General features: G+C 37.1%; 1 protein-coding gene across 2 annotated transcripts in view; it reads right to left on the reverse strand.

Moving 5' to 3' along the window:
* Positions 1 to 19,935, reverse strand: part of EIF2B3 (eukaryotic translation initiation factor 2B subunit gamma) — an 89,696-nt gene extending 69,761 nt beyond the window's left edge. Inside the window, exons 1-6 of one of the 2 annotated variants that reach the window (XM_053693555.1) lie at positions 19,885 to 19,935; positions 17,156 to 17,310; positions 16,492 to 16,637; positions 14,850 to 15,009; positions 13,830 to 13,941; positions 2,550 to 2,639 (exon numbers count right to left, since the gene is read on the reverse strand). In XM_053693555.1, coding sequence (XP_053549530.1) covers positions 2,550 to 2,639; positions 13,830 to 13,941; positions 14,850 to 15,009; positions 16,492 to 16,637; positions 17,156 to 17,309 — 662 coding nt within the window. In that variant the 5' untranslated portion in view covers position 17,310; positions 19,885 to 19,935. Of the gene's footprint in view, positions 1 to 2,549; positions 2,640 to 13,829; positions 13,942 to 14,849; positions 15,010 to 16,491; positions 16,638 to 17,155; positions 17,311 to 19,621; positions 19,758 to 19,884 lie in introns of those variants that run through there. The other variant, XM_053693554.1, reaches the window with a different exon arrangement.
* Positions 19,936 to 26,166: the final 6,231 nt, after the last annotated feature.

Raw genomic sequence — 26,166 nt, forward strand, 5'->3', positions numbered from 1 at the left:
TAACTCTGTGTACTTCAGGGAAACTATGTAGTTTTAAGTGACACAAATCATCTATAGCACATACTGTATAAGCTGGACATAGCATAGCATCTAATAAATAGCACTGAGTCCAAGCCCAGGTGTTCCTGGGAGCTCAGTTACCAACTACCATACCCCCAATGACAGGCATGTAGATGGACTTGCATAAATAAACATATATGATTTGTGAAATGGAAAATGCGATTTTTAAGTGGCACTAAAAACGACATAGTTTCCCTGAAGTACACAGAGCTAAATTACTTTTGATTTGCTCATAGGGGTCAGCAATACATAAAATCAATCTGCTTGCTAATTGCTTTCACAAATAGAACATTATTTGTTGCATTCTGATAAATTTTACACATTTGCAAAACAGTTCACTAAAGCTGCTATATTTGACATTTTTTTAATTTAAATATTTTATTTTCCCTTTTCATGGACATAGATTTTTTTTTTTTTTTAAATTATAGTTCAGGCACATAAATTAAATATCCACAACAACAAACCTTGAGTAGAAAGCTATGCAGTATAGGAGACTAGTATCATTATTCTCTAGCAGTGGATAACAATGCTCTGACCAATAGGTGGCGCTGTTACACGTATAAAACTGCCCATAAGTGGCATAATAAAGAAACTTATAGTCCACTCTTCAGTACCAGGGAAGGTATTTGCATTACAGTAAATATATGAGCATATTAAAAATTAAAGCAAATAAATAAATCTAGCACTGATATTCCAGCATGTCCTTTCTTTCCGTCAAGTGGCAGTATATATATATATATATATATATATATATATATATATAGCAAAACAGGAAACAGCACTCTCTGGACTTAAGTAAAAAACAAGTAGTTTATTCAGTAGTTAGTGTTACTGAATAAACTACTTGTTTTTTTACTTAAGTCCAGAGAGTGCTGTTTCCTGTTTTGCTACATTTCAACTACTCTAGCACCCTGGCCCTTGGAGAACTCTTTGTGAGAGTGCAACTGACTCTTTTTGCTTATATATATATATATATATATATATATATATATATATATATATATATATATATATATATATATATATATATATATATATATATATATATATATATATATATATATATATATATATATATATATATATATATATATATATATATAAATATTTATTTTACTTTTAAACCCTTATCTGTAAAGTGTACCAAGTGAGCATGTTTTTAGTGAAGTGGCAGCAATATATGAAAAAACAGAAGCCGTTTAACAGGAGAACCTGCTGAAATGTTATGTTTTCTTCACTATAATGTTTTCTACTTAACTGGGAGTATTAAAGAAATCGTGTAGTGTCTAGCTTTGCAGTAGTGACTTAAAGGGACATTGAACCCAAATTTTTTCTTTCATAATTCAGATAGAGCATGACATTTTAAGCAACTTTCTAATTTACTCCTATTATCAATTTTTCTTTGTTCTCTTGCTATCTTTATTTTTAAAGAAGGAATGTAAATCTTAGCAGCCAGCCCATTTTAGGTTCAGCCCCATGGATAGCGTTTGCTTATTGGAAAGTTACATTTACCCACCAATAAGCAAGCATAACCCAGGTTCTCAATCAAAAATGGCCCGGCTCCTATGCATCACATTCCTGTTTTTTTAAATAAAGATAGCAAGAGAACGAATACAATTTGATAATAGGAATAAATTAGAAAGTTGCTTAAAATTGCATGCTCTATCTAAATGATGAAAGAAAAATGTTGGGTTTAGTATCCCTTTTAAATTTATTTTATATCAGTGTGCAGTATAAAAGGGATTTATGCCATTTTTCTATCTTTTGGGAAACCATTTAATAGGTTAATTTTCAAGGACTTTATTTTTCCCAGTTGTTTACTTTTAATGATTAAAATTTTAATAAGCATGTTCAGTTTATACCAGATTTGTGTAGAAATTGTGTTGATTTTCATTTTAAATGTGCAGAATATTGTCCCCTGTTATCAGTTAACGGCCTGAAAGGCGGTCAATAATCGGTATCAGCCCTGAAAAAGCGATATCGGTCTATCCTTACTTTTGATCAAATTTGCTTTGTTTTCATAATATTCTTTATTAAAGAGATACCTAGGTAGGTGCCTGGAGCACTAGTGCTCTAGCAAATGGATAACATTCTTGCAAAACTGCTGAAATATACTGCTCCAGACACGTGCATGCTCCTTATCATACGTCCCTGCTTTTAAGCAAAAGATACCAAGAGAACAAAGAATATTTGATACTTGAAGTAATTTAGAAAGTTGCTGAAAATTGCTTGTTCAATCTGAATCATGAAAGAAAAATGTGGGGTTTCATGTCCCGTTAATATTAGGTCCTACTGGCATGAGGCAAAGCAAAGGCATAAAACCATGGCATGAACAGGCAAATAAAAACTACAGATGTTATTTTAACATCGTCCTCCCATTTGTGGCAGAACAATCTATTTTCTTTCTAAGATACAAGATCCATTTCTGGTGGTAACATGAAGATAATAAAGACCAAGAAGAGTCAATAAAAAAGCCAATGGCTACCTACTCATTCATAGTTAGGAAATCCACGACGTATTTCCTCAGGCAGTACAGATGTGCATCTACCATACCCATCTTTATGTGTATTCGTGGATACCTGCAGGGCAGAAAAAAAGGTCCCAATTATGTGATCAAATCGCAGCAGGATAAGACATGCATCAGTAACCGCAATTACACACCCCTGTGATTATAGAACTGTAAAGGAACAAATATTATGTGTTCTCTGGATTGCAAGGAAGGTCAGATAATCACTTATATTTAATAGGAGGAAGATTTATTAAGAGAGAGACCATTTGATTAAAACATCAGTGTTCTCCACAAAAAGTTTTTGCCGGCCGGGTGGCATTAAGAAGCAGCTGGGTGAGGTCAGTGTAATACATTGCACTTTTGTAACATTTTCTGTTGTTTATAAAAGTTACTTAAAGGAAAAGTTAACTATAATGTACCACTACGCATCCTCTTAAAAAACTTTGAAATTTAGTTACTTTCAATCATCATTTTTTTACATCTTAACTATTAAGCTTAAACATCTACCTTTTAAACCGACAGCTTCTCACACCGTAACTCAGCCTGGCTATTAAAAAAATTCATGTTTTCAAATGACGAATATCTTTCTAAAACGTTTTGACTGGTCTCCCATTGGCATCCCAACTGACTCGCTCTATGCCCACAATTCAAAATACGCATGCGTGTCTCACGGAAGTCTCGACCTGTATAGATGTGAAACACGCATGTGAATTCTCTCCGTGATCTACATACACAAAAATGAATCTACTGATTCAGTATGTATCACTGCGGCAAAGTTTTTCTCTACGCATGCGCAATTAAATGAAGCTTCAGAAGAACGCGCATGGAGGTACATGTAAGAGCGGTCCCACCCATAAAAGCAGGAAATGAGCGGGTGGGCAGTGGAAGGACTTATAAGGGTATGGGATTTACAATATAAATATCTGAATGAATTTAAAAAAATAAAGTTAGCGAATGAGTTAATCTATATAAGGTTAGTGAATTTCATCAATATTGAAGAGAAAATGTTACTTTCACTTTAAAGGGCTATGTGTTGTCCTTCGGCTACTGTCAGCTGCATGTTAGGAAAAAAACAACAGCCAATCAGCTTCATCAGTGCTGATGTCACACTTTGCTTTATGGTGATCTCATGAGATTTTACTATAATGACATGACTGTGCCTGCACATGTCAGAAGCATGCTCCCCTGCAAGTCCTGGGACTAGTATCCTGATAGGTTGCTTAAAGCCCCTTTACAATGGAATGTGGCTACTGAGGAAAATTTAAGGTAAAATATCTTCTTTTTTTATATAGAGATGTTCAGATGATATTTTATCCTAAGTTTTTTTTACAGATGTGCTACATAACTTTAAAGTAATTTAACATTTGGGTATCATGTCTCTTTAAGCTATCCAAAGCACAAATTACATTATTTAATTTATTTAAATAAGATCTTTATTAAAACTCTTTTTTTACTGTGATGTTAAAAAAGGTTTGACAGACTTGTCTATGATGTAAGGCAGTGTTTTTCAACCAGTGTGCCGCAGCAGACTGACAACAGTGCGGGGGTGTCCCTCTTTCAAATTTTGAAATATTGGGAGGTATGTGACAGGCTCATCAGGCATTATTTACAACCATGACATTGACATTCATTCACAGACAACCATTATGATTGTTTGTGAATGACAATGTGTGATTTTGTAAAATTTTGGGATGGTGGTGTGCCACAGGATTTTTTAATGCAAAAAAGTGTGCCACGGCAAAAAAAAAGGTTGCAAATCACTGATGTAAGGAATGGTGATTATTGGGCTTTACTTGCTAAACCAACACTGCAGTTTCTTTACAAATACAATGTCACAAAGGTAGACACGGCCTCGGTTCGTATCTGATAATCTCTGGGTACATGTCATTTGTTAATGTGTTTCCTAATTTTAAAGCCTGGAACAGCAAAAAAACAGCCTGTTCCTGTGCATCTACAGTATAGTGAAGCTCAAATCCTGCACACTGTATGTCGTCATGGAGAAACACATGGGTTTTGTGTTTTAGTTGCATATACACCAGTGTTCCTCAATACCAGGCCCTTGAAGCAAAAATACCCCCTGCCCCATAAGGTTGTACCGCAAAGAGGGTACATGCTCCAAATGAATGACTGAAAGAAGACAGGTCTCATGTGCAGGTAATCCGTTTGCACAACTTGTTTTCTACCAATCATCATGGCAGTGCACAGCCACTTTGCAAGCTGGAGTGGGCTATATGTCCTGTGATTGGTTGTACTGCCTGGTCTCTCGTTCATACAGAGGGATAGACTGGTGTGTGCTACCACGGACAACTATGGGGTTATAAAATGAAATACGCTATCTTTACTAACAAGTTTATTAATACTGGGGCTACATTGTCTCAGATGATTGTAAACTAAATAAACCTTTAGGGCCTGCAGTTTATCTGCTTAGAATGCATTATTATACACACTGTGATTGCTTACAGTGTGTGTAAAATATATAATAAATAATATACAATTGGGTTTCATGCCCCTAATTAAATAAAATAATCATTTAAAAACTGAATTTTAGTTTACTCATATTCTTATTGTATTATGTTACATTTTGTATGAAGATCTGGAATCATTTAGTTTAATGCTTTTGCAAAAATTCATTGCTACGTGCACAAATAATACATTGAAAACATTTTATTTAAGATTATTAATAAGGATTGTTGTGATATTTTATCAGATCATTGGATAACTATACAGGTACAAACCCCTTTATCCAAACTGATTGGGAACAGAACAGGCTTGTATTTAGCATATATTGTATTTGCATCTGTAAAATGAGACAGTATGGAGAGGGGATGGGACCAAGTGTAAACATATTATTATTATTCTTTATTTGTAAAGCGCCAACAGATTTCGCAGCACTGCCCATGGGAACAAGGATAAAAGTACAACGGAGAAACAATACAAGACAATTTAGGCAATATGTATACATCAAAACACAGCTTATACATGCAACCTAAAGGTAGTTTTCTATCATGTTAAATACTTGTGTATACACAGCACCATCAGAAAGATAGTACAGTACTATAATCAGAAAAGTAATAGAAATGTTTTAAATAAATATAGTCTATGTGCATTTTAGAACACAAGAATCAAACCAGACACAGGAGATTTTTACTTACTGGTGGGGAAAATGGTAGTATTTAATAATTTTATTTTAATATATTAATGAAAAAGACATGATTTTAGAATAAATTCCAGAATTGGGAATTTGTACAAGTATTTTGGTTGCTAAGTTTTTGTTTTATATTGTTTACAGAAAAGGGGTTAGTGTCGTACTGGTCCCATAGAGAATGTTCCTTAAAGGGACATAATACTCATATGCTAAATCACTTGAAACTGATGCAGTATAACTGTAAAAAGCTGACAGGAAAATATCACCTGAGCATCTCTATGTAAAAAAGGAAGATATTTTACCTCACAATCTCCTCGGCTCAGCAGAGTAAGTTCTGTGTAAAAAGTTATACTCAGCTTCTCCCAGCTGCAGGTAAACAAATTTAAAAAAAATGAAGAAATGAACAGCAGCCAATCAGCATCAGCAGTGCTGAGGTCATGAACTCTTTTACTGTGATCTCATGAGATTTCATAGTAAACTTCCTTAAACTGAATAGGGAAATAAGATGAGTGTTCACCGAGACAAACATACTGATTTGCTGCTTAGAAGTCCTTTACAATGGGATGTGGCTACTGATGAATTTTTGAGGTAAAATATCTTTCTTTTTTACATAGAGATGTTCAGGTGATATTTTCTAGTCAGCTTTTTACAGCTATGCTGCATCACTTTCAAGTGTTTCAACATTTGGGTATCATGGCCCTTTAAAGGGACATTATACACTCATTTTTTCTTTGCATAAATGTTTTGTAGATGATCTATTTATAAAGCCCATAAACTTGTTTTTTTATATATAAATGTATAGTTTTGCTTATTTTTAAATAACATTGCTCTGATTTTCAGACTCCTAACCAAGCCCCAAAGTTTTATGAGAATACTGTCAGCTACCTTCTCCAGCTTGCTCCTGTTTGTGTAAAGGGTCTTTTCATATGCAAAAGAAGGGAGAGGGGGGGAGTGTCTTATTTCCCACTTGCAGTGGGCTTTCCAGCTACCTTTTCAACAGAGCTAAACTGAAAGCTTCTAAGTAAGTTTTTAAACAGTTTTATACTGGATTTTTATAGCAGTATCTGTGCATCTTATTCTTTATAGTAGTGTCTTTTACATGCAGTTATATGAAAATGAGTGTATACTGTCCCTTTAAGTAGACTGTGATTCTTTTTAAGGGATTAACAAAATCAAGGTTTTGTATTTAAAAGCTTTCAAGAACTCACTGGTCTCTTCTTAAAATGTAGATATTGGTCTTGAAAGCTTATGGAATACACAACCTTGATTTTGTTAGTCCATTAAAAGGAATCACAATCTAATAAAGAAATATTGTCTGCATGGACACAAGAGGTAGATTATATTTGGGGACCTCAAAACTAAAGGATAATTTATTATATAAATAATACTAACAAATAATAAAGTATTAATTAATTCAGTAGATGTAACGAGTGCCATTTGCAGCCCATTTTCTTACAGAAATTAAAGGGCCATGATACCCAAATGTTGAAACACTTAAAAGTGATGCAGCATAGCTGTAAAAAGCTGACTAGAGAATATCACCTGAACATCTCTATGAAAAAAAGAAAGATATTTTACCTCAAAAATTCCTCAGTAGCCACATCCCATTGTAAAGGACTTCTAACCAACAAATCAGTATGTCTGTCCCGGGACAGCTAAGGGTGCGAGCTTACGTGCACACTCATCTTATTTCCCTATTCAGTTTAAGGAAGTTTACTATGAAATCTCATGAGAGTTAAGTGAAATCTCCTGAGATCACAGTAAAAGAGTTCATGACCTCAGCACTGTTGATGCTGATTGGCTGCTGTTCATTTCTTCATTATTATTTTTTACCAGCAGCTGAGCAACAGCTAAAGTATATTTTTTTACACAGAACTTACTCTGCTGAGCTGAGGAAATTGTGAGGTAAAATATCTTCTTTTTTTACATAGAGATGCTCAGGTGATATTTTCCTGTAAGCTTTTTACAGTTATACTGCATCAGTTTCAAGTGATTTAGCATATGAGTATTATGTCCCTTTAAAAAGACCTCACTTAAAGGGACACTGAACCCAATTTTTTTTCTTTCATGGTTCAGATAGAGCATGCAATTTTAAGCATCTTTCTAATTTACTCCTATTATCAATTTTTCTTCGTTCTCTTGTTATCTTTATTTGAAAAAGAAGGCATCTAAGCTAAGAAGCCAGACAATTTTTGGTTCAGACCCTGGACAGCACTTGTTTATTGGTGGCTCCACCAATCAGCAAGAACAATCCAGGCTGTTCACCAAAAATGGGCCGGCTTCTAAACTTACATTCTTGCTTTTCAAATAAAAAAAAAACAAGAGAATGAAGAAAACTTGATAATAGGAGTAAATTTGAAAGTTGCTTAAAATTGCATGCTCTATCTGAATCACACACAAAATTGGTTCAGTGTCCCTTTAACATTTGTACTTCTTGTATGTTTATTGTATTTGGGAGATTATGACTAGATTTTACATTGTTTGTCTTGGCAAAACATATCAACGTGCGTTATAGTTTAGATGAGATTGGGGAAAACCTAGATTGCACCTGGATATATTTTGCCAAGACAATTAATTAAAAGAAAACATTTTAATAGTTTGTTAAACTCAGAATTTATGTTATCCTTAGACATTAAATTAAGATAGAAGCAAATGAACAGATGGAATTGTTAGTTTAGTAAATCTGATTCACATGCACTCTCACAAATGTTTATTTGCTTAAATCTACTGTGTAAATAATATATGTTAACCCCTTAACGACTGAGGACGTGCAGGGTACGTCCTCAGAAAAAAGGCAGTTAATGCCTGAGAACGTACCCTGCACGTCCTCAGTGTGGAAAGCAGCTGGAAGCGATCCTGCTCGCTTCCAGCTGCTTTCCGGTTATTGCAGTGATGCCTCGATATGGAGGCATCCTGCAATAACGTTTGTAAGCCATCCGGTGCAGAGAGAGCCACTCTGTGGCCCTCTCTGCACCGGAGATCGGTGGCTACCGGCGTTGGTGGGTGGGAGCCGGACCGGGAGGCGGGTGGCGGCCATCGATGGCCATGTGGATCTGAAGGGGGGCGGGATCGTGGGCGGGGGTGGCTGGGGGCGCGCACGGGCGCGCGCGCGTGCACGGGAGGGTGGGGGCGGGCGCGTGCACGGGGAGGGAGCGGGTGGGAACCGCTACACTGCAGAAAATGGGGAAATAAAAAATATATTCAAAATAAAATATATACAATGAGCAAGGTGGTGGGGGTTTGTTTGTGGGGGGTGGGGGGTTGGGGGAAGCTACACTACAGAAAAAAACAAAAAAAACCAAAAAAAAGCACTTTTTATTGTAAACTGGGTACTGGCAGACAGCTGCCAGTACCCAAGATGGCCCCCAATAAGGCAGAGGGGAGGGTTAGAGAGCGGTTTTGGGGGGGATCAGGGAGGTTGGGGGCTAAGGGGGGGATCCTACACAGTAGCATATGTAAATATGCTAAAAAAAAAATTCATTTTTTTTTAAAAACTCTTTTATTTTAGTACTGGCAGACTTTCTGCCAGTACTTAAGATGGCGGGGACAATTGTGGGGTGGGGGAGGGAAGGGAGCTGTTTGGGAGGGATCAGGGGGTGGGATGTGTCAGATGGGAGGCTGATCTCTACACTAAAGCTAAAATTAACCCTGCAAGCTCACTACAAACTCCCTAATTAACCCTTTCACTGCTAGCCATAATACACGTGTGAGGCGCAACAGGATTTAGTGGCCTTCTAATTACCAGAAAGCAACGCCAAAGTCATATATGTCTGCTATTTCTGAACAAAGGGGATCCCAGACAAGCATTTACAACCATTTGTGCCATAATTGCACAAGCTGTTTGTAAATGATTTCAGTGAGAAACCTAAAATTGTGAAAAATTTTACGTTTTTTTTAATTTGATCGCATTTGGCGGTGAAATGGTGGCATGAAATATACCAAAATGTGCCTAGATCAATACTTGGGGTTGTCTACTACACTACACTAAAGCTAAAATTAACCCTACAAGCTCCCTAAAAGCTCCCTAATTAACCCCTTAACTGCTGGGCATGATACACTTGTGGTGCGCAGTGGCATTTAGCGGCCTTCTAATTACCAAAAAGCAACGCCAAAGCCATATATGTGTGCTATTTCTGAACAAAGGGGATCCCAGAGAAGAATTTACAACCATTTATGCCATAATTGCACAAGCTGTTTGTAAATGATTTCAGTGAGAAACCTAAAGTTTGTGAAAAAATTCGTGAAAAAGTGAACAATTTTTTGTATTTGATCGCATTTGGCGGTGAAATGGTGGTATGAAATATACCAAAATTGGCCTAGATCAATACTTTGGGATGTCTACTAAAAAAAAATATATACATGTCAAGGGATATTCAGGGATTCCTGAAAGATATCAGTGTTCTAATGTAACTAGCGCTAATTTTGGAAAAAAATGGTTTGGAAATAGCAAAGTGCTACTTGTATTTATGGCCCTATAACTTGCAAAAAAAGCAAAGAACATGTAAACATTGGGTATTTCTAAACTCAGGACAAAATTTAGAAACTATTTAGCATGGGTGTTTTTTGGTGGTTTTAGATATGTAACAGATTTTGGGGGTCAAAGTTAGAAAAAGTGTGTTTTTTTCCATTTTTTCCTCATATTTTATAATTTTTTTTATAGTAAATTATAAGATATGATGAAAATAATGGTATCTTTAGAAAGTCCATTTAATGGCGAGAAAAACGGTATATAATATGTGTGGGTACAGTAAATGAGTAAGAAGAAAATTACAGCTAAACACAAACACTGCAAAAATGTAAAAATAGCCTTGGTCCCAAACGGACAGAAAATGGAAAAGTGCTCTGGTCACTAAGGGGTTAAAGTAAAGTACAACCAATGTATTTGTATTTCTTGCTAATAGAAATGTTCCAGTCTGCTGCCAATATAAAGCTCAGAGAGTTTAAAAGAACGGACATTTTAAAGCCTTGTTTGAATTCAGTGTATGAACATAAAAAAATTAATTCATACTAATTAAAAAAACAAACAATTTTTGCTGTCGAGAAAACGTGATCCCTGTTGTATCGCTTATGTAATTGTTGTACACCTGGAACAGACTCATGATCGTTAGAGGTGAGCACTCACATCTGCTCTCACACACCAATGCAAGATGGTAAATGCGCACACAACATAAGACATTAGGCAGACGTACAAAATGCAGACTAGAACCTGTAACCGTAGCAGCAGTTTTTTACAAATAATGTTCTTTTTTTCTTTCATTAAATGGACACTAAAATATAAAGTTTATCTAAAAGAATAAGCAGTGGTTTCCTGCATTTTTAAAAACAACTCCCCTTTTTGCACATTCATCTGTAAAACTTAAAAATGATTAAAAGTGTTTTTAAGACTTTTATATTCATTCACCAACCGATAATATCATAATTATTTAAATCCACACTTACTACCTACCTAGTGCGGAATGTATTAATATGTTATTTTCTATACTATTAGACATTATTATAGGGTGGATACATGATGCAGTCTATATTCCAGCATTTGTTTTTCTAGATTTAAGGTCCAAGGGGCATTAAAATTAGTTCTGCAAGTAGCCTTGAAGAGTGGGTGGTTTTCTACACATGTTTCCATGATGGGATGATGGGCTAACATACAGAAATATACAAAGGATCTGAGAGATTGACCTGGACTCACCCAATGATGGACAGGGGTCATGGGTCAATTAGTTCAAAGGTCACAGGTCAGAGATATCCATGCAGGTGTTTGTTCCTTCCTAGCCTGAAGCCTGTGACTCGGGTTTCAGAGGTCAAGAAGAATGTGTCTTTACCTAACATATATCATAAAATCGCATCTTGGGGCACAATGCATCACTTTACAGTAAGATGTGAGCCCCGTCACATGACCGATGAATGAAATTACTGTTGTAATAGATACAAATATTATATATCTAATCAAAGTATATTAATAAAGATTAAAGTCATTTTTATATATGCACAGTATATATAAGCAATAAAAAAGGTATGCATATGCAATAAAATGTTTTAAAGTATATTTTTTTAAATGTCACTTTATTAATGAATTGCAAAAATACTTGAAAACCCTGGTGATTAGGTTTATGGTATCTCCCAATAAGGGTTAGCTGTAAATTACTATCCACTGCTGTACGCAACCACTGTCTCATATGTAGCTGTTTTTTACAGTTTGCAGCATTTTAAAGGAAACCAGTTATGCAGTTTGCTTTTTGGCCTCACTAGGGAGAGTGAGAGAAGCAACATTTTTACACAAAACCAGGAGATTTATAATGCACCGTTAAAAAATAATGTAACATGAAATGAATGAGCCTTTCAGACACTTAGATTGTAAGTTTTCCTTGAGTGCTGATTCCTAAAAATCTTTCTGCGTGTTTTGAACACCCATTTCTTGTTCACGTGCATTGTAAGTATAGCACTTTAAAATTCTACATCACATTAAACATAAATAATAATAATTTAATATGGGATAAAGCTTAACACTGAAGTAAACAATCTCAAAGACACAGTAAACAGTTTGAGATGTTAATATAAAATGCTTAAAGTGATGGTAAATCCTAGCGTTTTTGAAACACTAGGATTTACAAGTGCAACAAATAAAGGGGACTTTCAGTCATGAGGTATAAAATTATTATTATTTGCCTGCAGTGTATGCCGCGTAACGCTATTTTTTCCATGAGGTGACGTTTACATTTCTTAGCCAATAGCCGTGCAGCCCAGTTAGCATTCTGCTGTATAGCTAGCACGCTATTGGCTAAGATAACCTCACTGATAAAATAGCATTCTGCTGTGGGCGGCCTCAGACGCTTAGCGCGGCATACCCTGCAGGCAAATAAAGGAACTTACTGCATGAAGTATTTTATTCTTCATGACTAAAAGTCCCCTTTATTTGTCACTTTACCATCACTATTGTATATAGTAAAACAACTTTGCAATATACTTCCATTATTTCTTGTAATTTAAAGGGACATTATACACACATTTTTTCTTTGCATAAATGGTTTGTAGATGATCTATTTATAAAACCCATAAAGTTTTTTGTTTTTTTTAAATGTATAATTTTGCTTATTTTTAAATAACATTGCTCTGATTTTCAGACTCCTAACCAAGCCCCAAAGTTTTATGAGAATACCGTCAGCTACCTTCTCCAGCTTGCTCCTGTTTGTGTAAAGGGTCTTTTCATATGCAAAAGAAGGGGGAGGGGGGAGTGTCTTATTTGCCACTTGCAGTGGGCTTTCCAGCTGCCTTTTCAACAGAGCTAAACTGAGAGCTTCTAAGTAAGTTTTTAAAACCATTTTATACTGGATTTTTATATCAGTATCTGTGCATATTATTCTTTATAGTAGTGTCTATTACATGCAGTTATATGAAAATGAGTGTATACTGTCCCTTTAAGTCAAAATTGTGGATTTTCCAGTCCTGAACGCTGAAAAACAGGTTTCACAGGTCTAACCTGGTCCTATATATGTCCCCGATTTTTATCTTATATTTTACAATAAAGCAAAACAATTGAGATTTTGTAAACAAAATGACAGTGGCAAGCCCTAATTGTCCAGATTGGCTCCTAAACTAAAGGCAAGTAGTGGGTGGAGTTAGTTGTCTGCAAACAAGGTGTTAACTTTTCTAATATCCTTCAGACTCTGCTAATATGTTGTTCTATTGGAAACTGCAGAAAAATGTAATTGCAAAGTATTTACTGTCCCTTTAATGTCAGTATCACAAATACAATTCTAGAACTTACAAAGCAGCAAGAAGAATGTTATTAACATTTAAAGTTGCACAAGTACCACCCTGTATAGCTTCATGTGTATAAAATCTCACCACCTAGTGAATGTTCACATACGCCCACCCGTAAAGATGCAAGTCTCCCATAAATGTTAGGATCTGGATGATTCATCACCTCTCATGCCCCCCGGAGCAGCACACCTGACAATAAAAGCCTGAGCTGTTAAAGTCAGAAGTTTCGGGGGGGGGGGGGGGGTTTGCAGGGATTGGAAAGGGACACTAAACTGCACAAGAATGTGACGAGACAGATAAATGATCAGAATCCACCAGTTAGGGACCTAATCATATGTGATGAGCTACTAAACCCACCTCTGTAAGATGCACTTCTTCAAATCCAGACCATCGTCCAGATCTTCCTCATTAGACAGTAAAAGGAGACGGGTCGCTGTGCCGTCTACCCCAATAAAATCACGCTCTTCCACTGGGTGCCAGCAACAACAAAATGGAATTAATAATAGGAAGGAGGAATAAAAACAGAGAGAGTTAAATGAAACTAAGCCAAAAGCATTTGCAACAGTAAAAAATGTTAGTGGAAACAGAGACCATTTTAAATGGGAAGAAATAAATTCAACGTACATGAAACCCATGACTCAATTTACTTATCAATTTACTTAGATCTTGTGATCTTATTCATTGAAGAGATACCTAGGTAGGTAGCATGTCTGGAGAACTATATGGCAGCTGTGATAGTGCTTAAGACACGTGCACACTCCTGAGTCTATCTACCTGCTTTACAATATAGGACACCAAGAAACAAAGCAAATTTGGAAGTTTTGTGTTTTTTTTTTTTTTGTTTGTTATCTTTTCCTTGAAGAAACAACACATGGGCACAGATAAAGAGCAGAGTCCACTAAAAATCTCTCTAACTTTACCAGTCCCTATGCTATTCTATGTAGTCGATTCCCTAGGTGAAGAGATGAGTGAGCTTTAGTGAATCAGCTCCAGAGAATAGCATAGAGAGGTGAAGATTGTAAGACTGAAAATGGCTTTTGGTGAATTTTAGCCAGTGAAAGGAGTTACAAATCTAGCTTGTTGAAGAGTAAACCTAGGTAGGTTTGAGAGCATGCAAGCGTCTTAAGCTTAGCACTTAGAGTGCTAAAGACACGTGCAAAGCAAATTTGATAACAAAAAGTAAATTGGAATTTATTTTTTAAATCACATGCTCTGTCTGAATCATGAAGATTTTGTTTTGACTGTCCCTTTAATAAACCACTGTACGTATATATGGGAAATGTATTGCTGGTATTAATATACATGGATTTTCCTATAAAAGTTGGCATAAGAATTTTATTTCTATAACATCACTGGATTGCAGGTGCTAATCCTAACCTGTCTTCTGCTTCCCTTTTTGTCCTGGAATATGTTCTGTAGTCTCTGATGCTTTCTTCATTAGCATAGACAGGGTGGCATTGTGAGCTCGAAACAAATCCACAACCTCATGCAGGTCCACTTCAGTGATGAGATCACAACTTAGCACCAAGACATCACTCTGTATGGAACAAGTTGGGAGACACAAGTCAGTACATCTTGTTCAGATTACCCTTATGATGCTCAAGGTGACAAAACACAAATTCTGCACCCAGTATACAGCACAAACAAAGGTTAAAGTGATTGTAAAGTTCAATGAATTACTGCCTAGTATCTACAAATAATCTTAAAAACAAGGGCACTTTAAATCATTAAATGTTACAATGACGCTTCTTTTTAAAAATATTTACCATTGTAAATGGTAAACTTACCGCCGATCCTCCGCCCGCATCTCCTACTGTATTTAGCATATTGATGACAAATCCGGCTTTCTCCATAGGTTGTGTGACCACTTTGGAGTCCTGCTTGTGGGGCACGCAATGATTGAAAGAAACCGGATTCGTCAGCGATATGCTAAATACAGCAGGAGATGCGGGCAGAGGATCGGCAGTATGTTTACCATAACGCAATGGTAAATATTTTAAAAAAAGAAGTGTCATTGTAAAGTTTAATAAATTAACCCTTTCGTTACCGATTTCATTCGTCTACATCGGAACAACGTGATCGTAAGATCTCAATGATGGGATCGGGTCAGGGGGGCGAGCCTAAAACGCTAGAGACGCCCACCAGGTCCCGATCCTATTCTGGAAGCGCCATTGGCTTCAGTACACGGTGTTAAAGCCCAGCACAGTTAGGATGGCATGGAACGTCCTAACATCGGGAAAAGGTTAAAGTTCCCCTGATTTTAAGATTATTTTTAGATACTGGGCAGCAATTCATTAAACTTTATAATCACTTTAAGTTCATCCACCCCTCATTACTGATACACATCCTGACATCACGTATTACTACTTTGTGGTTTATCTCCACTTAATTTTAAATTTAAAGGGACAGTTAAGATAAGAAACAAATTTGCAGGAATAGAATTGCTGCGAATAATAGAATATAATCCTTTAAATATATCACGTCAAATACATTAAAAATTCAAATTTCTATATACTTTTTTTTACCTTTCTAAACTATCCCCAAAAGGTACCTATATCCGCTTCTCTTTTTTTTTTATTTTTATATATTATCATCAGCAAGCAGGAACTTGAATTTAACCAAGTTCCACAAACAATGTTTTCCTCCCCGTTCACGGAGCTGCTGAACATGCACAGTAGCTTCCCTTCAAACAGTCCCGGGACACAGGCTGAGGCCCCACTGTTTATAAGGTGTGTGTATAAACACCGCTCAATACAGCCTCAATCTGGGCTCTAGCAGAAAGGGGGAACTACAATACCCATACTGCCGTGGGATGCAGACTCACAGGCAGAACAAGTCGCAAATACAACGGTCAAGAAAAATTGGAGTCACACACCAGTCTAACTGGCTTATAGTTGATAACAAATGACAACTTTATTATTCAATTTAAAAACTAATCTACACAAGCAGTTATCCAAAAGTCATAGCTAACTATATAAAATGCAGCCATAGTTTTTAGTGATCAAATGAAAGAATATACCTTGATCTTCTGGTAAATGTGGCGCAAAGAGTCCGCCGTCCCCATTTCTGTTGCTTTGTCCTCAGGCAGACAAACAAAATCCAATTTCATTTTGGTGTCTGGATCAAACTGTTTTTGCACCTCTTTAGTTGTCACAACTATCACCTCTTTAAAAACAACCCAGTAGAATGAGGTTAGAGATAAAGCGGGAATTTGTCACAAACAGTAGACCAGTGTTTCTGAACTCCAGTCTTCAAGTACCCCAAACAGGCCAGATTGTTATGATATACTAGAGTACAGGTGAAAAAATCAGCTGATCAGTAACCATGGCTACTAACCTCACCCATCAGCTGATTATTTTAATAGTTTGGATATCATGAAAATCTGGTATGTTCCGGGTACTTGAGATTGGAGTTGAGAAACACCTAGAGTAGACAATAGTTAGACGGACAAGGGAATTGTAATAAGGTTGTGAGTATATTTGATATTATTGCACAATAGAAAAAACTTAAACAACACAAATTTTAGCAATAAACAGGAAGCATCATATTTACACAGTTTGGACCAAACAAAAATAAAATCAATAAATGACAAAACTGATGTCAAGATAAAACATTGGTCACAAAAGAAATGTAGAAAATCAGGAGGAGAAATAAAAAAGGTCCATCATCAATGTGTTATTTACCCTCAAAGCCAGCTCGTTCCAGCATGTTCAGTGGATACCACAAGAGGGGTCTATTGCCGACAGGGAGCAGAGGTTTTGGGATGCTGGAGGTAAGGTCCATCATGCGTGATCCCCCTCCCACCGCCATAACTACTGCCTGCAGTTCCATAGCCATTCTGCAAAGAATATATATAAGAAAAACTTTTAAATATACTTTCATTATTTATTTTGTCCCCTTCTCCTGCAAATCCATTCTGAAATTGGGAGCATTTCAGTTCCTATTAGAAATGGAAGTGCAGAACACCATTATATTCCACACAGCCATTGGCTGCACACTCTAGTGACCTATTTATAATTGTCCCTAATTGGCCACAACAGAGAAGGAAACCTAAGTTACAACATGGCAGCTCCCATTGTTTTATAGACACTAAAGCTTAACACTTATTTTGTCACTATTTAAACAGCTAATGAAGCTTTAAAAAATACATCTACATCTTATTCTCAGACTAATCTTTTCTTTGGATGCATCATTATATCTAGCATTTATTTAGTGTTTAATGTCCCCTTTAACCCATAAACCATTAAACTGCTATATTATTATTATTTTTTTTTAATGAAATTAATTAAAAATATTGTCTTCAAAATCGATCGACCTGAGCAAGAGGAACAAACTATCCAAAATGTTCTGATACACAAAGGGTTGGAAGGTATCATCATGTGTTTCTTTAGTCTGATTTACAAAACAGAACAAAACTTTTTGAAACCTCTAAGAAGGGAAGGAGAACCATGGCCCTCCAGATGTTTCAGAACTACATTTCCCATGATGCTCAACTGGACTTCAGAGTGCCTAGGCATCATGGGTAATGTAGTTCTGAAACATCAGGAGTGCCAAGGTTTCCCAACCCTGGTCTAAGATGATACAACACTTTGATTATCAAGTCAACAATAGCTAAGGCTGAGATGTACATTAGTCATTTAGTCTTTATCTGCAATAAAAAAAGTTGTTGGGCTTATTTTTTTTAATTGTGTGCCCCTCTTCAATATTGGTGGATATTGGGAAAGATATTCTGGTTTGGGTACATTTCCTGTAAAAATGTGACTTGTATTAAATAAAATTAATCTAATAGAATTTTCCTTTTGGGATGAGAATGGAAGATTTAATATGTAATAATGAATACAGAAAACATTCATCAAAATGGCTAATTTTAATATATTCTTCAGACCAGTACCTTAATAAAAGTGTTTTGCCTCCCAAACTACTGTGTAATGTAAGCAATATACATAATGCTCAGAGAGAGTATAACAATTCCCTTTAGGTTACCCTTTGATTAAAAAAAAGAAAAAAAGAGTGGGATCTATCAGCAGCTGCAGTGCATGTTATTTGTCTGTGTTCTGTCACTGCAAAAGCCATATCAGCACCCAGGCTGTCATTGAAGTAAGCCTGCCAGTTCCAGCCTGTGACTGCACATAGCATGCACCCAATAAGCCTATCATTATATGCAGCTGGCCTACACCCAACCTGTCACCATATGTTGTGTGCAACCTGCCTGGGCCATGTATGTCAACAAATGCTGCATGTCTGCACCCAGGCTGTCACTGTATTTGGCATCTTGGCACCCAGCCTGACATTGTATTTGTTTTCTCAGCATAAAGCTTGTCACTAATGTCACTATATGCTTGTGTGCAACCTGCCTGTGCCAAGCATATCACCATGTGCTGTTTGTGTCCAGCCTGTTACCTTATAAAACTTGCTTTAGCCAAGCCTGTCATTATTACATGCTGCTTATCTGTGTACAGCCTGTCACCACATATGTGTCCTGCCTACAGCCAGCCTTTTAACACACGTAGCCTGCCTGCAGCTCGTATGTCACCACAAGCAGCCTGCACTCAGCCTGTCATTGTAGGCTGCTTCTCAGCACCCTGCATGTCACTGTATGTGGCCAACCTGCCTCATACTATTAGTATATGCAGCTTGCCTGTACCCAATTTGTCAGTGTATGTTGAACCCTCTAACAGGCTACCCTATATCCATCTTGTCTCTGTAAACACACCATAGAGAAAACACCACTTAATTGTATGTGGCCTGTCTATTACAAGCCTATCATCTGGCTTCCTGTGTTTAGCATGACACAGTATGAAGCCTGGTTGTGCCACCTATCAACAACACCTTCCTCCATCACTCAAGCTGTAACATATGGAGTTAAAAAGCACTTAGCACTATATGAGGCATTTGTCACAGAATAACCTGCATGAACAAGTCCAGCCAGTTACTTTATTGGGCTTGTGCAGTTTTCCCTGTATATGGCCTGGCACTGCCCACCTACCAATGTAAAAAACTAGCTTGTTCCCAGACTGTCACTAAATGAGGCTTTGCTTCACCATCCCCAGGTTATAACACATATGTGTTCACACGTGTCCCCAGTGTACAGTTAGCAACTGCACGGTTAACATTTTAAACAATGGGCTCTGGTAGATAGAACTTCGTACCTAAGACATTTTTTCACTGCTGGGAACTGTAGTTCACCATCTAGAAGCCATTACACATGTTAAAACCACCACAAACTACAACTCCCAGTATTCAATCCGCTAGTGTGATATTACGCCGCAGTCCTCTCTAATGTACAAGCCGTTAAATAATTAACATTGTAACCACAACAGACACTATAAATACATTTTATTGAGCTCGGCACAGGGCACAGCCTCTCTCACGGGAGACTGCAGCCGTGCGCGCGTGAGATAATAATAACTACCTGTCAAGGTGCGATCACAAGCAACTTCAGCCTGAGCACTTCCGGTACAGGTTACGGATCTACAAAAGGGACAAACATCCTGCGCAAGTCTGACTGCGAACACGTGGTTTCCATGTGTATAGATGCTATATTCTGACGAGGGGTCGTTATAGAAACATACAATCGTTCTTGCTCATTATTTTATACGCCTGCACTGCAAGTTCAAATTATTGCACTGATTCTAGCACATCTCTAAGGTTTACTTGGTATCCTTTGTTAAACTCTATGTTTATAACAATGTTAACATAGTTGCAAACACTGCTGCCATAGAATGCTAGGTACATGTAAGTTAGGATTACCAACTGTCCTTCAAAAAAATTATAGGCAGCCAGCAGGTAAGGGGTGGTGTTTATATTTTATATGCACGGGTATACATCACTCATACAGCAGATAAGTGTCGGAGCCCTACTGTAAAGTGAAAACTCCCTTAAAGTAAAACAAGGCAATTTTAGCTTTCTTTAATACTAGCACAGTACAGTATTTAATTAGTATTCAATACAATCCGGACAGTACCTGTAAAATAGTGACAATTACTGTAGCAATGCTGTAAACAGATCGCTCAATGCAAAAAATGGTACCGGTTGCCTTTCTTGCAATCTCACGATGAGTACAGTACTGTTTCAAAATCCTGGGAGGTTGAACTTCAGCTCCATATTAGCGCTTACAGAAAGGGAAGCACTCTACCAGGAACAAAACAACAGCTCAGTGGTTTGTTATATGGCAAGTTACCACCTAGAAGCAGCCTCTTCGAGCCCATTTGTGCTTTTCACAGGGGAGAACTTTGCTGAAGTATATCAGTCTGATGCCATCTAGTATGTTCAGTTCAGCCCCAAAATATCAGGCAAACCCATCTGATCATAGAACATAGCAACCCGAGACAATCTTTTCAGCCTTCCATGCGCCTCTTTCGTGAGGTGCAGCCATATTCTTCTAAGCACATTGGGCAAGGAGTCCACTTTTGGTTTCCCCATCACCCTTGGGGAAACTTCCCCAAGGTGATAATTCAGTTGCATACAGAAAGAGAAGCGCTCTTCCAGGAACGCTGTATTAGTGAATCGCTGTAAAACGAGGTTTACCTGAATATATGTATATATATATATATATATATATATATATATATATATATATATATATAGCAATGTGACATAATAGACTATTGTACATATGTGTCTATATATATATATATATATATATATATATATACAGTACTGTGCAAAATTAGCAATGTGACATAATAGACTATTGTACATATGTATATATATATATATATATATATATATATATATATATATATATATACAGTACTGTGCAAAATTCTTAGGCCACCATTAGAATTGTTTTAGCAAAGTTTTAATGATATCCATATTTATTTTTCAGTCTCTTTATTAAGATAAAACAGAAAATACAGAAAATATGTACACAAAATATATATTAAAAACACAATTTTCAGAACAAAATGGTTTCTTCAGGAAAAAGTAAATATTTAGTGTGATCTCCCTTGGCACTAAGCACATCTTGAACTCTTTTGGAGAGACTGTTCTGAAGTTTTTTGAAGAAATTTTCTGGCATATTATACCAGGCTTCTTTCGTCACTTTCCGGCATTCTTCTTTAGATATAGGTTGTCTTTTATTTATTTCTCTGTCCAGGTGATCCCATACTGCCTCTATAATATTCAGGTCTGGACTCTGTGGAGGCCAGTCCATGACTGTCAGTGTTTTTTCAGCTGTTTTTCTCTCCAGATATGATTTCACTTCATTAGCTGTGTTTTTGGGATCACTATCATGCTGAAAAATAAAACCAGTTGCTTTCTAGAAACAATGGCATAATGAATTAAAATGTCACTCTCGGCCGCTGGGAAGCTCCAGCTGTCCTCTCTGTGTGCTTGATTGACAGGTAGTCTGAGCCGCCATTTCCTGATGATGTCACTACCAGGCTTTTTATTCCGGGCTTCCTGTTTCTTCAGTGCCCGTTTGTTTGTTACTCTTTGTGGCTCCTGTGAGGACTTCGCTGTGGAAACTAACTGCCAAACTCTGCAAAGACTGACTATCCTGGGTTAACCCTCTAACTTCCTGATAACCTGTTGCCGAACATTGCAAGTACTATTTATTCTGTGAATCTCTCAATCTGCTTCTTTACCTGTTGCCAAAACTCTGCAAATACTGTTTATTCAGTGTAAACCTTCAAACTGCTTGAAATCCTGTTGCCAAACATTGCAAAGACTGTTTATTCTGTGAAACTCTCAAACTGCATGTTTAACTGTTGCTAAAACTCTGCAAATACTGGTAATTCAGTGTAAACCTTCAAACTGCTTGATATCCTGTTGCCAAACATTGCAAAGACTGTCTATTCTGTGAAACTCTCAAACTGCATGACAACCTGTTGCCAATCCCTGCAAGTACTGATTAATCTGTATTAACCTTCAAACTACCTGTTATCCTGTTTTCTAACTCTGCATGTACTGACTATTCAGTATAAACCTACAAACTGCCTAATAACCTGTTGCCAAACTCTTCAAGGACTGACTACACAGTGTTAACCCTCAAACTGCCTGATAACAAGTTACCTACTCCTGCATTCTTAACTGTTTCTTGTTTACCCTTCCTCTGTCTGAGTATGTGACTATCCCTGCTCTCCTGATTCTGTGGAAGACTTTTCCTGAAACCAGTTCGTTACTCAGAAGTCTATTTGGCTGATATCTTGAATTACTTTGGACTCAGGCTAACCCTGCTCCATATCGTGAGTACATTGTTTTTTAGAGGTTGTCGTGGGGTAACGTCCTGGATTAAACTCAGAGTGCAAGGGTGTTGTTTAAGTTCGCCCTAGCATTTGGGTCATCTTCTGGACTTTTCCTAACCTGACAGTACAAACGGGCCATAATATGGACCCTGATGAGTTATCCAGGGCTGTGGCTCTACAAGGACAACTTCTGGGAAATCATTCTGCTCATTTGCAATCTTTGGATTCCAAGCTTGACCAGATTACTGCTCTGCTACATAACCTCTCCGCTCCTTCTCTAGCTACTGTGACTCCTACTGCAGCTGCTACTAGCTCCAATGCTGTCTTTAACCCACCTCAACCTGTTGGACAGTATATACCACAAATCCCACTTCCAGATAAATATGACGGTAATCCTGAAGAATGCCGTGGATTCCTTAATCAATGTCGTTTACACTTCAGAAACAATCCTGAAGTTTTTTCCAATTCTACTTCCAAGATCACCTTTATTATTTCCCTCATGAAGGGTAAGGCTCTAGCCTGGGTGTCTCCTCTTTTAGAGAAGAATGATTCTTTACTACAGGATGTGGAATTATTTGTGTCCATTTTTTCTTCTGTTTTTGACAAGCCTGGGAGGTCTGCAGCTGCAGAGGCAGGATTGTTGTATCTGAGACAGGGATCCCTTTCGGTAGCTCAATATGCTATTGAATTCAGGACTTTAGCCGCAGAAATTGATTGGAACCATGGAGCCTTACAGGCAGCCTTTCGCAAGGGACTTTGCGAACGCCTTAAGGATGAATTCATTGGAGGGTCTTATCAATTTGTGTATTACTCTTGACGCCCAGCATTCTAAATATCTTCAGGAGAGAGATAGGAATCGGAGATCCTTTGTTAAATCTTCTTTTCGTCCTCCTATTCGAACCTCAAGTCTGTCTCATAATAATTCCCAATCTCCTGAGTCTGTGGAACCCATGGAAGTAGGAGCTATTAAATTGTCAGAAGCTGAACGCCATAGAAGGCGTACTTTTGGATTATGTCTGTATTGTGGTACCAAAGGACATTTACTGAAGGACTGTCCTATCCGGCCAGTAAAAGCCAAGACTTAACTTTTGATAGAGGGACAGAGTTAAGCCAGAATCCTATGTCTTCCCTCAATTCTAAACTTTTTGTTCCTGTAACTATCTCTTTTGGAGACACCAAGTTTCGAGCTCAAGCCCTCATTGACTCTGGAGCTGCTGGAGTTTTCATTGATTCAAACTTTGCTGACTCTCTCAGGATTCCTTTTCAAGCCAAGAAACAGTTAATTAAGGTAACCACTGTTAGTGGACAGCCTTTAGGTTCTGGTATCATACAAAATTCTACCATTCCTCTTCTTTTGTCTGTGGGCATACTCCATTCTGAAGTTATTCTTTTTGACGTCATCACTTCTCCCCACATACCGTTGATTCTGGGGTTACCTTGGTTGCAGCTTCATGATCCAGTCTTCTCATGGTCTAAAGGAGAACTTATTTCCTGGGGAACTACCTGTTTCAAACATTGCCTGCAAAATCCCTCAAAACCATCTGGTCCTGTCGTAGCTATGGTGAAAGTTCCTGATTCATTGCCTAATTACTATCATGCCTTTAGTGATGTGTTTTCTAAGAAGGAGGCTGAGACATTACCTCCACACCGGATATTTGACTGTCCTATCGAATTGTTTTCAGGGGCTCCTCTACCTAAGAGAAGGACCTATCCCCTCTCTCGTCAAGAAAATGTCTCTCTTGAGGAATACATAAAGGACAACTTAGCCAGAGGATTTATTCGTCCTTCCTCATCCCCTGTGGGTGCGGGTTTTTTCTTCATTGGGAAAAAAGATGGAGGTCTCCGTCCCTGTATCGATTATCGGGCCTTGAATCAGATTACTGTCAAAAACAGCTATCCTCTGCCGCTCATTCCTTTTTTTTTTCTTTTTTTTTTTAGCTGACAATCAATTTATTAACTAGATGAACTTTTAAACAATTTAAAAAAGCACATTGTAACCCCAAAAACCATTTACTACCTATTCCTGTGACTTTCATAATCCTCTTTTTATCTCACATGGTAGATATTAACCATAGTACTGTGAATCCAACAAATTGATTAATGCTAATATAAAGTCCTTTGGAGTTCTGAAGGAATACCCCTTTTCCCATTGGCAATTTGGTTGTCCATCTCTGATGTAGAATTTAAGGTTGTAAAATCTGTACTGTGCACTTCCAATTCTTAGAATTGGAAAGCCCACAATGTTTGAAGAAAGAGAGCAAAAACTGTTTAATGTGACTGTAAGGTAGCTGTGTTATTATACAGGCCTAGATAGACCCGCATACAGGATATTCTTTTATATATTATGTCTTATATCAATGTACAGTTGCAGAAATTTGAAAAACCATTGACTACACTTTGACCCTTGACCCTTAGTGCCTAATTTTTTTTTTTATTTTTTTTTTAAACTTTTATTTATAGCAAAGAAGACATATTACAATAATCAAATATAAAATAGTGCATCACAGTGAACAAATTCTTCCATATAAAATTTAAGGAATAACATTCAGTGTCAAGGTAAGGGTCGAAAATCCCCCTTACATTAATATATGACATAATAAAAAACTATACAGAAAATAGAAAACACACCAAAATTAGCCATATATATACCGGTTCCAGATAATCTACTACACTTGTGACTTATTTGAACTCGTTCTTCTCCTTTACTTGTTTTTTAAAATGAATATCGCTCCCAAACATACAAACAAACAAATGAATGACACAAAACAAAAACCGAAACCTAGACCAAAACCAAAGCAAAACAAAACACACAAAAAAAAAAAGTACCCAACTCTCTCATCTCCCCGCCCCTCCCAATCACCTCACCCGGCGTCCGTCAACCATTCTCCAGGGAAGTGGCCTGCTAGAATGTTTACCATGACATATTCAGCATCCCTGAAAGGTTTAATCAGTTTTTTTTGGAGTACAAGGGGAAGAGATCTCACAAATGTTTCCCATTTTCTAAAGAATGCAGGCAGATATTTATCTTGTGGATAGGGAATATTAAATTGCTCAGTTATAAAATGATTGATCATAGCCCTTTTAAATTGTGTCATTGTGGGCGCGGAAGAAGCTTTCCAAAATGTAAAAATAAGATTACGAGCCGTTAGGATTATAGTGTTTATCAAACTATAATTCTTGGTTATTCCCTGAAATTTCACCAAAAAGAAAATCTCCATTGGAGATAATTTATGATCCAATTTCAGGACTACTGTCATCCAATAGGATATTTTCTTCCAGTATTGGCATATTTTGGGGCAGCTCCATATACAATGAAATAGATCTGCACCTGATGACGAACATCTAGAGCAAAGAACCCGTGATTTGTACCATTTGGAGAGGGCAGCAGGAGTGATATATCTGTTAAGACCAATTTTTATCTGTGACTCCAGGAGGTTGGAACCCAACTTTGCTGAATTATTTTAAAGCTCCAAGTAATAGTCTGTTCGTTTATATCTGGGAAGTAT

Source organism: Bombina bombina, chromosome 10 (genome assembly GCF_027579735.1).
Source record: "Bombina bombina isolate aBomBom1 chromosome 10, aBomBom1.pri, whole genome shotgun sequence".
NCBI classification, from domain to species: domain Eukaryota; kingdom Metazoa; phylum Chordata; class Amphibia; order Anura; family Bombinatoridae; genus Bombina; species Bombina bombina.